Consider the following 11,732-nt stretch of genomic DNA (forward strand, 5'->3'; position numbering starts at 1 on the left):
AACAGCAGAACGCCTCCAGTTGGCTGATCTCCAGACCCTCCCTGAAGCCCAGCTGGCACTAATACTCGGAGGGTCTCCTATCCTAGTGCAGCCATGTCTTTACAGACTGAGATGCTGGGGACTCTTTCTGTAATCTCTTAAACGTTTTTGTTTGAGAGGCAATTCCCAGTCGGCAGTCTCGATCTTTTGCTGAAATGAAGGCATCAGGGTCAAGCAGGATGGCTGGTGGTGCCAGGCAAAGCCACCTCCCAACATACCCCTGGGCTTCTGGATTGCAGAACACGAAGAGCAACTGAAAGGTGGCTGGAGGCCCAAACCCTAAAGACGATGTCATCAGCAGAGTCTCAGACGTTAGAAATGGATTTCCTTGAGCCTGACCCTGAGACTGAGTCGTTGCGACAGCAGCTCCTGGGAGCAGAGGAGCAGATGCATGACATGAAGAGCAAGGTAGGGCTTGAGGTGATGCAGCAGGCACCTCTAGCACCTCTCTACGACCTGCCCTTCCTAGCCTGTGGTCAGAATGCCACTCAGGCTGTCGCAGGGGACATGCACTATGGCCAAAGATATTATTGGGGGGGTGGCGGTACAGGGAGACAAGGGGCTGCTTTGCCTGAGGTAAGTGTGTCAGTGAGAGGAATGCCATGCTAGGCCTCCATCTGCTCTGGGAGTACTTCTGGCCCTGAAGTAAGTCAGCTGTCCGGTTCCCTTCCTGCACAGTGTAAGGAATTGTGTTGTGAGTTGCAAGAGCTGCAGCACCAGCGCCGGACCAGTGAGGAGGAGCAGAAGCGGCTACAGAGGGAACTCAAGTGCGCGCAGAATGAGGTCCTGCGGTTCCAGACGTCTCACAGCATCACCCAGGTAAACACTGACAAGGAAGGGCAGGAGGGCCTCCATGGCATCCCTCACTCTTCAGCAGGGTGGGAAGCCCAGAGAGCCAGGCTGTGTGCAGTTGCCTCTTCCCTCTTACTGGGGCTATAGTCTCCTGGAGACTCATTGGAGAACTCGTACAGCACTGTGTTCTAGAACCGGCTGTGCTTACTGAGCGTGGGCCTCAGAGAAGAAGCCAAAGGCCTAGCCTTGGGGCGCCCTCCTCGAGCTGTCTGTGTCTTAGCAGGCACCAGAGGGCTCTGCTGTTTGCTGACAGTAAGTGCTCTGCCTGCGTCCTCCCACCACAGAATGAGGAGCTGAAGACCAAGCTCTGTGCCCTGCAGGAAAAGTATGATGCTAGCCAGGAGGAGCAGAACGAGCTCTTGAAGGTGCAGCTCCAACTTCAGACTGAGCTCCGGCAGTTCAGAGTCACAAAAGCCACAACCCTAGAAAGTCATAGTGATAAGGTAACAGGGACTGCTTAGGGGCTAAGTGCGCCTGCCTGCGGTTTGGGGGAAGAAGGGGTAAGAACAGAGAGTTAAAATAACCCCAGCTGCTACCTATGCCTTCCCTTCCCCAACACCTACACTAGATAAGACGACAGGCAGTCGAAGGAGGGCAGGGAGAGGTAAATCTGTATTCTATTGGGGTCTGAATGTGGCCCTGGGCAGGACAGTGGGGTGAGGCCCTCAGTGGCACTGCCCAAAGCCCCCTCCACTGTAGGAGTTACAGTGCCGGCTCCAGCGGCTGCAGCAGCAGTACCAGAACACCGTGTGTGAGAAGGAGCGGCTGCTGGAAATAGAGCAGCAACTGCAGGATGACCTGCAGGGCCTCGAGGCCGAGGTGCAGCGCCTCAAGGACATTGAGGCCTCCTTCCAAGAGAGCATGGATAAGGTAAAGGTGCTTCAGGTGAGGGAGAGCATAGCAAGGCAGTGTCTCCTGTGAGGGTCCCAGCAGGAGTTGTGTGGAGTGGCTGTGGCAGAGAGAGGAAGGTGACCTCATGGTCACAGTCCTCTCTGCTTCCTTTGATTTTTTTAAGCAGTCAGCCTCTAAAAAGGAAGGCCCTTTCCTTCTCTGCCTCCCATAAGAAGGAAGCTCCAGAAGGCCTGAGTTTAGATCCTGTTAAGGATTGGTCCATTTTGGGGCTCTCCCACCGGGATGAAGTTGGGGCTGGGAAGCCCAGGGTCAGATTCTGCCTGTGAGAAGAAAGGACAGCCGCAGGGAGCTCCTGGGATGATGGCAGGGTCTGCCTCCCGCCCCAGAACGAAGAGATGCACAACCAGCTTCAGGAGATGAAACAGCTGTACCAGGCAAGCAAGGACGAGCAGGAGCGGCAGAAGCACATGTACAATCAACTTGAGCAGGACTTCAAGCTCTGCCAGCAGGAGCTGAAGCAGTTTAAGAGCACCCAGAACCTTCCAGAGGACAAGGGGAAATGTACCACTAAGGTAATGGTCACGCCGAGGGGTGAGAGCTCCTGGACCAAGCCCAGCGCCATGGCATAGCGGGCTCTCTACATACAGATCACAGTCTGAACACCTGAGGTTCTTGACATGATCTCCATGTGTGTAGGCATTCATCCATTGGTATTAGAACAGTAGTGGTATCTAGTGATTCATGGAGAACACACACATTGGCCCATATATGTAGCTAGTATTGTTAGAACTAGAGAGGTCCAGTTTCCTGTGGTTACATCCTGTCAGAGTACTCAGTAGCTCCTGGCCACAGCCAACATTAGACTGTCCTTTCAGAAGATAACAGATGGAGAAGATTATGTGGGCCACCTCAACGGCCCCCTGCCTTTCTGTACCCAGGCCCATGTTTCCTCCTCCCCGACTCCCATTCAATTTCCAGCCCAGGGGTTACATGGCTATTTGCCATGACCTGAACATCACCACCTATCCTGTGGAAGGAGAAGCTGCTGAACTACAGAGCCCCCTTTCTCTCTAATCATAAGTCAGCATTGACATTCATTTGATGCGAGCTTTGTTGTTGTTAAGTGCCATCAAGTCCATTCTGACTCCCAGCAACCCTGTATAGGGATTCCAAGGAGTGGTTGGTGAGTTTGAACTGCCAACCTTAAGCTAGCAGTCCAATGCTTATGTACTTGGAATCCTGCGGTGATTTTGTCTTAACTCGCTTCAGCAATAGCTTATACATTACTAAAGATTTAAGAGATCATTTTGAAAACAGAATCAGAGGGAAATTAAAATGAATTAAGTCCTTACTGGTAAGGAGTCTAGATAGGTCTAAAATATAAGTGGGGATAACAAGCCTAACAGCTACAACTCCCAGCCAAGTAGGAGAGTGGTCAGCCAGAGAAAGGGGAGGTGGGGAAGCAGGAAGGGAGGATCATGGACAACACTCCCACTCAATGGTCCTTCAAAGGAAATAGTAGTAGACATTCCGAGCAGAGCCAACCAACAGTCTGGCGGAGCATCTGCTGAGGTTCCCAGCTGAGCATCTCGGTCTGATTGGTAGGGATACAGAATGGTTTGGGGTGATCGGTCCAGAAGACCCCGGTGACTCCTATGAGGTATGAGAGGGCAAAGGTGCCCTGCTAGCCACCCCGTAGAGAGAACTCTCTGGAAGCATCCTTGCAGAGTAACTGCTCCAGCCACACCTGCCCCCCATCCACAGTGTGATGAACTGCTGTGCAGACTGACAGACTTGCAGGAGCAATACCAGGACAGCCAGAAGGAGCTAGAGCAGCTGCAGATGGAGCAGTGTGAGCTCCTGGAGGACCAGAGGCGGCTGCAGGAGGAGCAGGGCCAGCTGCAGGAGGAGCTGCACAGCCTCACCCTCCCACTCCCCAGGACTGCCTTCGTCCACAAGGTAACCACGGCCCAGGGTCAGCGCCTGGCTGTGGGCCTGGCTGTGGAGCAGTGTGTGCAGAGGGTTTCCATGTGTGACTCTGGGAACAAATGCAAGGCTAGGGGTTGGACATTTCATCTCTTAACCGACCACTCCTTCCTGTCTCACCAGACTTCCCAAACCAAAACAGCAAGACTTACAGCTGATTATGGTACTTCTCATAAGGGCTTTCAGTCGTCATTATGCTTTAGACTCGAACCAGCAGCATAGCATTTTCTGTTGCTCCATCTAGAGGAAATGTATTTGAAAGCATTTTGCAAACTACAGATTACACCCTATCCAAATGTAATAGGTTATTGCTGATGAGTTAGTGATCTCCATAGAGAGACTCATCCCCAACCATATGGATTGTGCAAAGCCAACACAGAGTCTGAAGGGAGTGGGCCCCAGAAGGGATGGGGCCAGAAAAGAGCATGGGCTTCCATCCGACCACTGCAACTCTGTCCTCCTCCCTTTCACTCTCCTTCACAGAGTCAGGAGCTCCTTAAAAAGTTACAAGATCTTTGTGAACTGCAGCTGTCCTGCCAAGGCCTGCAGGGTGACCAGAAAAAGCTGCTGGAGACTCAAGGCAGCTTATTGAAAGAACAAGTCTTGATGCTTGGAAAGCTACGACTTTACAGAGAGTCCCATTTCCAGGAGGTGTTGGAGAACCCCAATAATTCCAAATTGCCAAAATCCTCAAAACATGATCCTAGCAAGGTAATGACAGCATGAGGTCATGTGTAGCCAGGGAGGCAGCTCTCTTGAGGACCACAGCATTGCAGGGAAGGGGGCTTCACACAAGGGTCAGGGTTAGGAAGGCCTGATGGGCAAGTGGTAAAAATGAGGCTAAAGCCTGCCCAGTGTCACTGACCATGACCATCTGGATGCACTGAAATGTGTCTTAGGATAGCCTGGGGGATCTTGCTCAGATGCCTGCCCAACTGTCCTACTCTGAACACCTGAACAGAGCTGGGATAACCCAGAAGCTGGAAATCTGGTCATTTGGCTTAGTCCCTATCATTGTCAAGATGAGCTAATACCAACTTAGTATGTGTTTGGGTTCCTTTGGACTGACTCTAAACATGTCATCTTTCTCTCATGAACTGAAAGTACACTCCTCTGTCATCAAAGTCCCATAACCTTTTGGTCTTCCACATGAAGCAAATGTAGGGTCATTCATTTCCAAGGGCAAGAATCGTAGCATATGGGATTCTTATAACTGACCGCACTATCTTTGGAACTTTGGAGGCAATGATAGAGTCAGGTCAGGAGTGTTGGACAGAGAGCTAGTATATCTCTTCACCAGCCAGTGACCAGGCCTGTGAGGTCATATGGACAGAGATTCCCATGTGGATCTATTTTGTTGTGAGTGAGTTTAGTGTGAGCAAGGAAGAGCAGGTAGACAGTATCAGCCTATTCATTCCAGTATTAGCCTGGACAAGGAGAGCCAGGGAGTAGCAGAAGGCCGAACTGTGTGACGGGAACCAGGTATAAAATCATTCCTTAATCAGTCAGGTCTCAGCAGCCAAGAAGGCAGGCCCAGAGTACCTGGAAATGGGCCCAGCAGCCAGGTTCTGAATTGGGGCAGAGGGTACAGGGCAGGTAATGAGATCTGGATTCCAAGTCCGCATCCTCTGAGGAAGGGCTGATTTGAGGGGAGGGAAGACTAAGCTATAGGTCTGGCAAATGGAGAGAGGGCTATACCAGAGATCATGGGGTCTCTGCCCAGGGAGACTTTCCCACACGAACAAAAATGGACACCTGCTAGGTGGAGTGGAGGACCCAGAGGCTGTGGTGAAACTGGAGTGTAGGTGTGCAGTTCTAGAAGGTGCACTCAGACATCTGACCTAGAGGGGTGTGACTGGAACTGCAGTGGCCAAGAGTAATGGTCATGTCTCCCACCCCACCCCACCCCATCCCTGCAGTCTAAGGAGCTCATTGCCAAGCTTCAGGGCCTACAGACACTGTACCAGGCGGGGGAGGTCCAGCAGGAGCTGCTGCAACAGGAGCAAGGGAGGCTCCTGGAGGAACACCGGCGGCTTCAGGCCGACTTACAGCTCTGCCTGGAAGAAATGCAGCTGCTCCAAGCCCAGTCCCCTACCATCAGAATGAGCCTTGAGTCCTACAAGAACAGTCAAGACAGCATGCCTGCCAGCAATGAGAGCTATCACAAGAGTTACAATAGCAACCAGACGAGCACAGAGAGCGTTCTCAAGAGCTACGTGAGCAGCAGCAACAACAGTGAGGTCTCTAACCAGAGTCAGCATGCCAGCAGCAGTGACAGCATCAGCTACCAGAAGAGTTATGGCAGCAGCACCTATAGCAGTGACAGCTATAACAAGAGTTACACCAGCAGCATTGACGACGTCGCTGCTGAGCCAGAAGATCTGGAGGTAACAGCAACCAGGTGGCAGGTCAGACAGGCAAGGACAGGCACTTGGCTTTTTAAGAGAGAAGTAGGGAGAGAATGGGTCAGGCGAGTAAGGCACTTCCTGCCCACCCACCCCACCCACCCCTCAGGCTTTGCCTTCTCATCAGCCCCACTGGTCAGGAGATGCTCCCATCTGGAGGGAGGCCTAAAAGTCAGGACTTTTCATCAACACTGTCATGGTGCTCGTTAGGAAAAGAAACAGTACTTCTCTTGGGCAGCTGCCTGTGGCCATTGTGTCCTCCAGCAGTGGGGGTGGGGGTGGTGCAGGTGCTCCTCTGGTGCCATCATACGTGCCCGCCCTCCACAGCGCTTGGAGGAGATGGTCGCCAAGGTGTTGATCAAACTGCAGGCTGTGCAGGCCATGTACCAGGTCAGTCAGAACGAGCACAGCATCCTGCAGGAGGAGATGAGAAAGTTGCTGGAGAAGCAGAAAAAGCTGAGGGAAGAGCTGGATGACTGTGAGAAGGAATTCAAGGACTGCATGGAATGCCTAGAGAAGCCTGCTACCCTCCAAAATGACAAGAATGAGGTAACTGCTCTCAGGGAGGCAGGGTTTCTTCCAGAGCCCCGAGTCAGTCAGCAAGTTGTGGCTGTTCAGAGAGGAGAAAGAAGGTGGGTCTGCACTGCCTGCCAGGCCACGGTAGGGTCATCTTTCCAACCTGAGACTGAATCCCAGGAGGCTGATGTGCTAGGAGGCATAGTCTCTGGCAGGAGTTGCTCCCTGCCCAGTGGAGGGAGCAGCGTGCACATGGGTGTAGATTTATAAGTATTAGTGCCTGCTGAGGAAGTCACAGAATGCTGCCACCAGTCAAGACAGAACCAGAGACTAAGGAGCAGGGCTGCAGTTGCCTCTATCTTAAGGAGAGGTACAGGAGCCAAGTCATGTGATCTCCAGCAGTCTTCAAAGCTGGACACAGTTTCTTGGGTAATTGTACTTGCTAGAGAAATAGGTTGAGTGAAGTAGGAGTCCCCATTACAAAGGATATAATAAGACCCTAAGATTTACAAGTGATAACCCTAGGGGGACTCCCAAGAAAAGTCACAGTAAAAAAATCTAAGTCACTGTTGATATAAATCATCAGGTGCTTCAAGTCAGGGAGAAGCTACTTGTCAGTCTGTTTCAGAGGCTCATTGTCCATGTGTTGATGTTCTTGTCTGCTTTCCACGGGCTTCAGCAGGCATCTGTCTGGAGCAGTGGCACTAGGCAGGGCCCAGGCTGCCAGGGTTGGCTTGGCTCTAGGTAACCAGCCCTCCACCACCTACAGATCAAAGAGCTGCAGACCAAACTGCGGGAGCTACAGCTGCAATACCAGGCTAGCATAGACGAGCAGGGCCGGCTCTTAGCCGTTCAGGAGCAGCTGGAGGGGCAGCTACAGTGCTGCCAAGAGGAGCTTCTCCAACTCAAGGAGAAGAGGCTCTCTGTTTCCAAAGACCTCAAGGTTAAGAACAGCAACAAGAACATGAACAAGAACGCCAATGGGCTGAAAAACAAGAAGCCAAGTGTGGCCAAGAGTGAGGGCTGCTTTGAGACCAGGCAAAACGTGAGTATGACCTTGGTAGCCAGCTAAGCAACAAGGTGGAGGAGGTCCTGGAAAGAAACCTCATCTCCCTCCGGGTGGAGGGGTTCTCCCAGGTGAGAGATTTGTAGAAAAGGCTCTGGAGTCTCTAGAGCATCAAGAGTTCATCTGAGGAGACTTGTGGTACTCCTGTTTCCTGAGAAGTCACAGGGAAAGTAAAATGCAGACAAACAGAGGGCTAGCCCCCAAACAGCCCCAGACTCAACAACCACTTTCATTATTCTATTCCCTTTTTCTGGGGGCCCCCATTCCTGATGGGTTATGTGCCCAGTAGAAGAACCAGATATATGAAGAGAGGAATATATTCATAGTAGTTGTGTTCTACTGAGTGTACCAGGGTTGGGTCCAATGGAATTGCCATGCAAGGGATGGAAGCCACAACTGAGGTGCAGAACCTTTAGTTCTGGTAGCTGTTGACACCTCTTAATGGCCAAGTAAGGAGCTCTGGTAGCGTAGTGGTTACGAATTGGGCTGTGAACCACAAGGTCAGCAGTTCAAAACTACCAGCTGTTCCGCGGGAGAAAGATGAGGCTTTCTTCTCCTGTAAAGATTTACAGCCTTGGAAACCCTGTACAGGGTCGCTATGAGTCGGAACCGACTCCATGGTACATAACAACAACAACAATGGCAAAATAGATGTGTTGGTCCAGAGATCCTAGGGGTGACTGCCTTCCATGCTATACCAGATTGACTCAAAATCTCAAAATCCTGTGCTCCACCCTTGCAGGAAATAGAGGGTAGGACTCTTCATAGGTAACAGCATCCCCCACCTCCACCCCACAGAGTCTGGAGGTGGTGCTGTACTACGAGGCCAGCCAGAGGGAACTAGATGAACTAACAAGAGAGCAGGAAAAGAAAGAGGAAACAAGGAAAGAGTCCTGGGATGAACCACCTTCTGAGCTGTCAGATCTTAGAGGACCTAGCTCAGCAGGAGAATTGGAAGAATTGGAAGAGTTCCATGACCTGGAGAATAAGGAAGATGAGGACGATGATGACTCTTGCCCTGAAACTTCAGAGGGAAACCCTCTCAAACTTTCGGAGAGCAAAAAGGTAACTGCACTCAAAGGCTGGCTCCAGTGGGAAATGGGCTCTGGAGCTCAGGTGCCCTGTGTTCAGGGTGCTGAGGATGGAAACCTGCAGGAATGGGCAGGAATGAGGAAATGGACTGGTCCTGAGAAAGCAGTCTCTCCATAGTAGGTTTACATCAGATTCCTGTGGAACCTTCTGGCAAAGCCACCTTTCCCCAAGTAGAATCTTTAGAGTCTTAGCTGCTCTCATTTATGTGGTAGCCCTTGCTCCTTACCTCTCTCCTTAGGGGTGGTTGGTAGTGGTTATATGCCATGGAATTGTTCTAACTCATAGCGACCCTGTATAGGGTTTTTGAGGCTGTATATCTTTATGGGAGCAAAAAGCCTCATCTTTCTCCCATGGAGCCTCTGGTAGGTTCGAGGTGCGGACCTTGCACAGCCTAACTTTCAAGTCACTACCCTACCAGAGTTCCTTAGCACTACACTAAGGACATGGACAGTGTGAGGCTTTAAGGGCATATCTGTCACCCTGAGCAAGGCACTCAGCCCTGCTTTCCTATGGTGCCCTATTAGGTTTAAACCTTTCTATCATTATTAAGGAGCTCTGGTAACATAGTGGTTATGAATCAGGCTACGAGTCACAAGGTCAGTTCAAAATTACCAGCTGTTCTGTGGGAGAAAGATGAGGCTTTCTGTTCCTGTAAAGATTTACAGCCTCAGAAACCCTGTACAGGGTCGCTATGAGTCGGAACCGACACCACGGCACATAACAACATCATCATTATTATTAGGGCTGTGGGGAGGGATGTAAATCTCTGCCTTGTAGAAATTGGCATGTGGAAGGCCTGGGGTGACTAAGGGCAAAAGTCAGAATATTTCAGCCTGTGCAGGGGCACTGACCAGTCCAAGGAGACTACCATAGCCCTAACGCTTTAGTTGCTGGATCTCTGCAGGTTGGGTGGGGGATGTGCTGGGATGGCAGGAGTAATTTACTGACTTTACAGAAGTATTTTCAATATTTTAACAACTAGCACGTCTGTATAAGCTTGTACCAGCTCATTTCCTGCCCTGGTTGAAGTCACTGGGGTCTCTGATTACTTCTTGAATAAGTTTTCAGGTGATAGTAAAATTGCTCTCTGTCCTTCTAAACACAGAGAAAGGAAAGCAAGTCCCTTGTGGGATGGCCCAACAGCTGCTAAGGATTCCGGCGTTTTCTAGCACCTCAATCTGCAGCATTGGGCCAGGGTCCAGTGACAAGGGGTCCTTACTTAGGAGACAGAAGTCAGAGCAGCTATACTCCTGTCTCCCCCATTGTACTTGGACTCGTCTTATTTCCCCATGGACATTTCTAAAAGTCAGACCTGATTTCCTACTTCACTCTGGTATCCATCCCCATTCCCCTTAGCTCTACTGTGCCTGCCTCCTCCGCAGGCAACTCCACTAACATGCGTGTTAGCACCTTTAACTTCCGTTTTTCCTCTGTAGTTTGCACTCAGAGAATCAGGCCTTGTTAGTGGTTAGCTTGTGGTAGTGTATTTTGTCTCACCATTCCAGCATTAGTCTACTAGGAGATTATGGACACCAGAGCCCAAAATACTCATAGAGGTTTAAAGGAAAACAGAACAAGGGGTTTCACAAAGGGAGGAAGTGGCCCGCAGAAGACTGGTTCTAGAGTGGTCCAGGAAAGGTGCATGCCATGTTCTTGTGTGGGAGCCCAGCTTTCCTCTCTGGAGCTTCACTTGTCCAGGGTCACTGACCTACAAGGAAGGTCCATGTGCAGACACTCCCTGCTTGATGAGACAGGAAACTGGACTTCCTGCCTGGCTTGGCTCTCCACTGCTCCTTTAACCCATCAGTTTTGCGTCTTCTACAGGTTCCCAGTGGGAAGAGCCAAGGTCTCAGGCAGCAGAGCAGAAAGACTGCTGCTCTAGCTAACCTGCTTTTTAACCGCTGATTCCTTTCTCTTTCCCCTTGTTTTATCATCTTCATTATCTGTTGGATTCATGTGTTTTTGTCTTTTTCACCACCTCTCATCTCCTGGTCTCTCCTTGTGCTTCTTTCTTGTTTGGTATGTTGCAGCCATCCCCTGCCCCCAACCCCCCCATCTTCTCCTTGCCTCTTGTAGGCCTGCTGGTCATCTCGGCTTTGCTCTGGTGCTGGTGGGCTGAGACGGCGTCCTAACACAGGTACTGGTATTGCTTCCTCTCCTTCGGAGGGACACAGGGAGGGGACTGGTGGCCCGAGCCTCTCCCCTTTCCTTTTCCTCTCAGCTCCTGGCTTCTTGTGTTTGCCATTCACTGTACAGCAGGTTTTACTCAGGTCTGAGTTTTCATCTTGACTTTTCGTTGGGCACCTGCAAAGCCCATCACATCTCTGCACATCTTCATAATGCATAGGGAGTTGGGAATGCTTACCAGAGACGTAGTTTGAGTTTCTGCCCAGAGTTGGAAAAGATTGGAGGAGCCCAGCACTTCTACTGCTTTCAAAACTGCCTGACTTCTGATGAGGTGATGTTTGTCTGCAAGGCTGGCCCGGGCTCTGTTGGGCCCAGAGCCAGGCTCTCACTACTGTTGCTACCCAAGATGGCAAAATAAGGACTTCTCCTTTCTCATGGGTATGTGGTGTGTGGACAGAAGAGTTCTGGGGAGCTGTGTCTCTGAGGGTGGCTGCAATTTGTCCTTCAGCCTTGATGAAAGTGGACTTGAAACTGCTTCCATATGATGTGTTTTCTACTGAAATGTCCTCTGCTGTGGGACTTGAGTTCTTCTGGGAAATCAGAACAAGAATGGAAATATTTTAGAGTTCTGTTTATCCATTTTGGGTGCCAGATTCCATTGTAATTGACCTCCCCAGCTAAGTTTTCTCAGAGAATGTGGTGAAAAGTTTCAACTAAGTATTCTCAGAGAATCAAGACTAATGCATCCTGGGTACCTTACAGTTGGCCTCTGTCCATATAATCTGCTCTGTCAGCAG

At 50.7% G+C, this 11,732-nt stretch overlaps 1 protein-coding gene across 2 annotated transcripts in view; it reads left to right on the forward strand.

Moving 5' to 3' along the window:
• The window catches only part of CCDC136 (coiled-coil domain containing 136), a 28,626-nt gene extending 17,686 nt beyond the window's left edge, over nt 1–10,940 (forward strand). The window contains exons 6-18 of one of the 2 annotated variants that reach the window (XM_006861112.1): nt 279–447; nt 718–858; nt 1,176–1,334; nt 1,591–1,761; nt 2,130–2,315; nt 3,508–3,702; nt 4,213–4,440; nt 5,119–5,121; nt 5,649–6,116; nt 6,462–6,683; nt 7,420–7,695; nt 8,515–8,781; nt 10,839–10,940. In XM_006861112.1, the coding sequence (XP_006861174.1) occupies nt 279–447; nt 718–858; nt 1,176–1,334; nt 1,591–1,761; nt 2,130–2,315; nt 3,508–3,702; nt 4,213–4,440; nt 5,119–5,121; nt 5,649–6,116; nt 6,462–6,683; nt 7,420–7,695; nt 8,515–8,781; nt 10,839–10,940 (2,587 nt within the window). The remainder of the gene's footprint in view (nt 1–278; nt 448–717; nt 859–1,175; nt 1,335–1,590; nt 1,762–2,129; nt 2,316–3,507; nt 3,703–4,212; nt 4,441–5,118; nt 5,122–5,648; nt 6,117–6,461; nt 6,684–7,419; nt 7,696–8,514; nt 8,782–10,838) is intronic. The other variant, XM_006861113.1, reaches the window with a different exon arrangement.
• The last annotated feature ends 792 nt before the right edge of the window (nt 10,941–11,732 follow it).

This window comes from Chrysochloris asiatica, unplaced genomic scaffold (genome assembly GCF_000296735.1).
Source record: "Chrysochloris asiatica unplaced genomic scaffold, ChrAsi1.0 scaffold00041, whole genome shotgun sequence".
Classification (NCBI taxonomy): Eukaryota; Metazoa; Chordata; class Mammalia; order Afrosoricida; family Chrysochloridae; genus Chrysochloris; species Chrysochloris asiatica.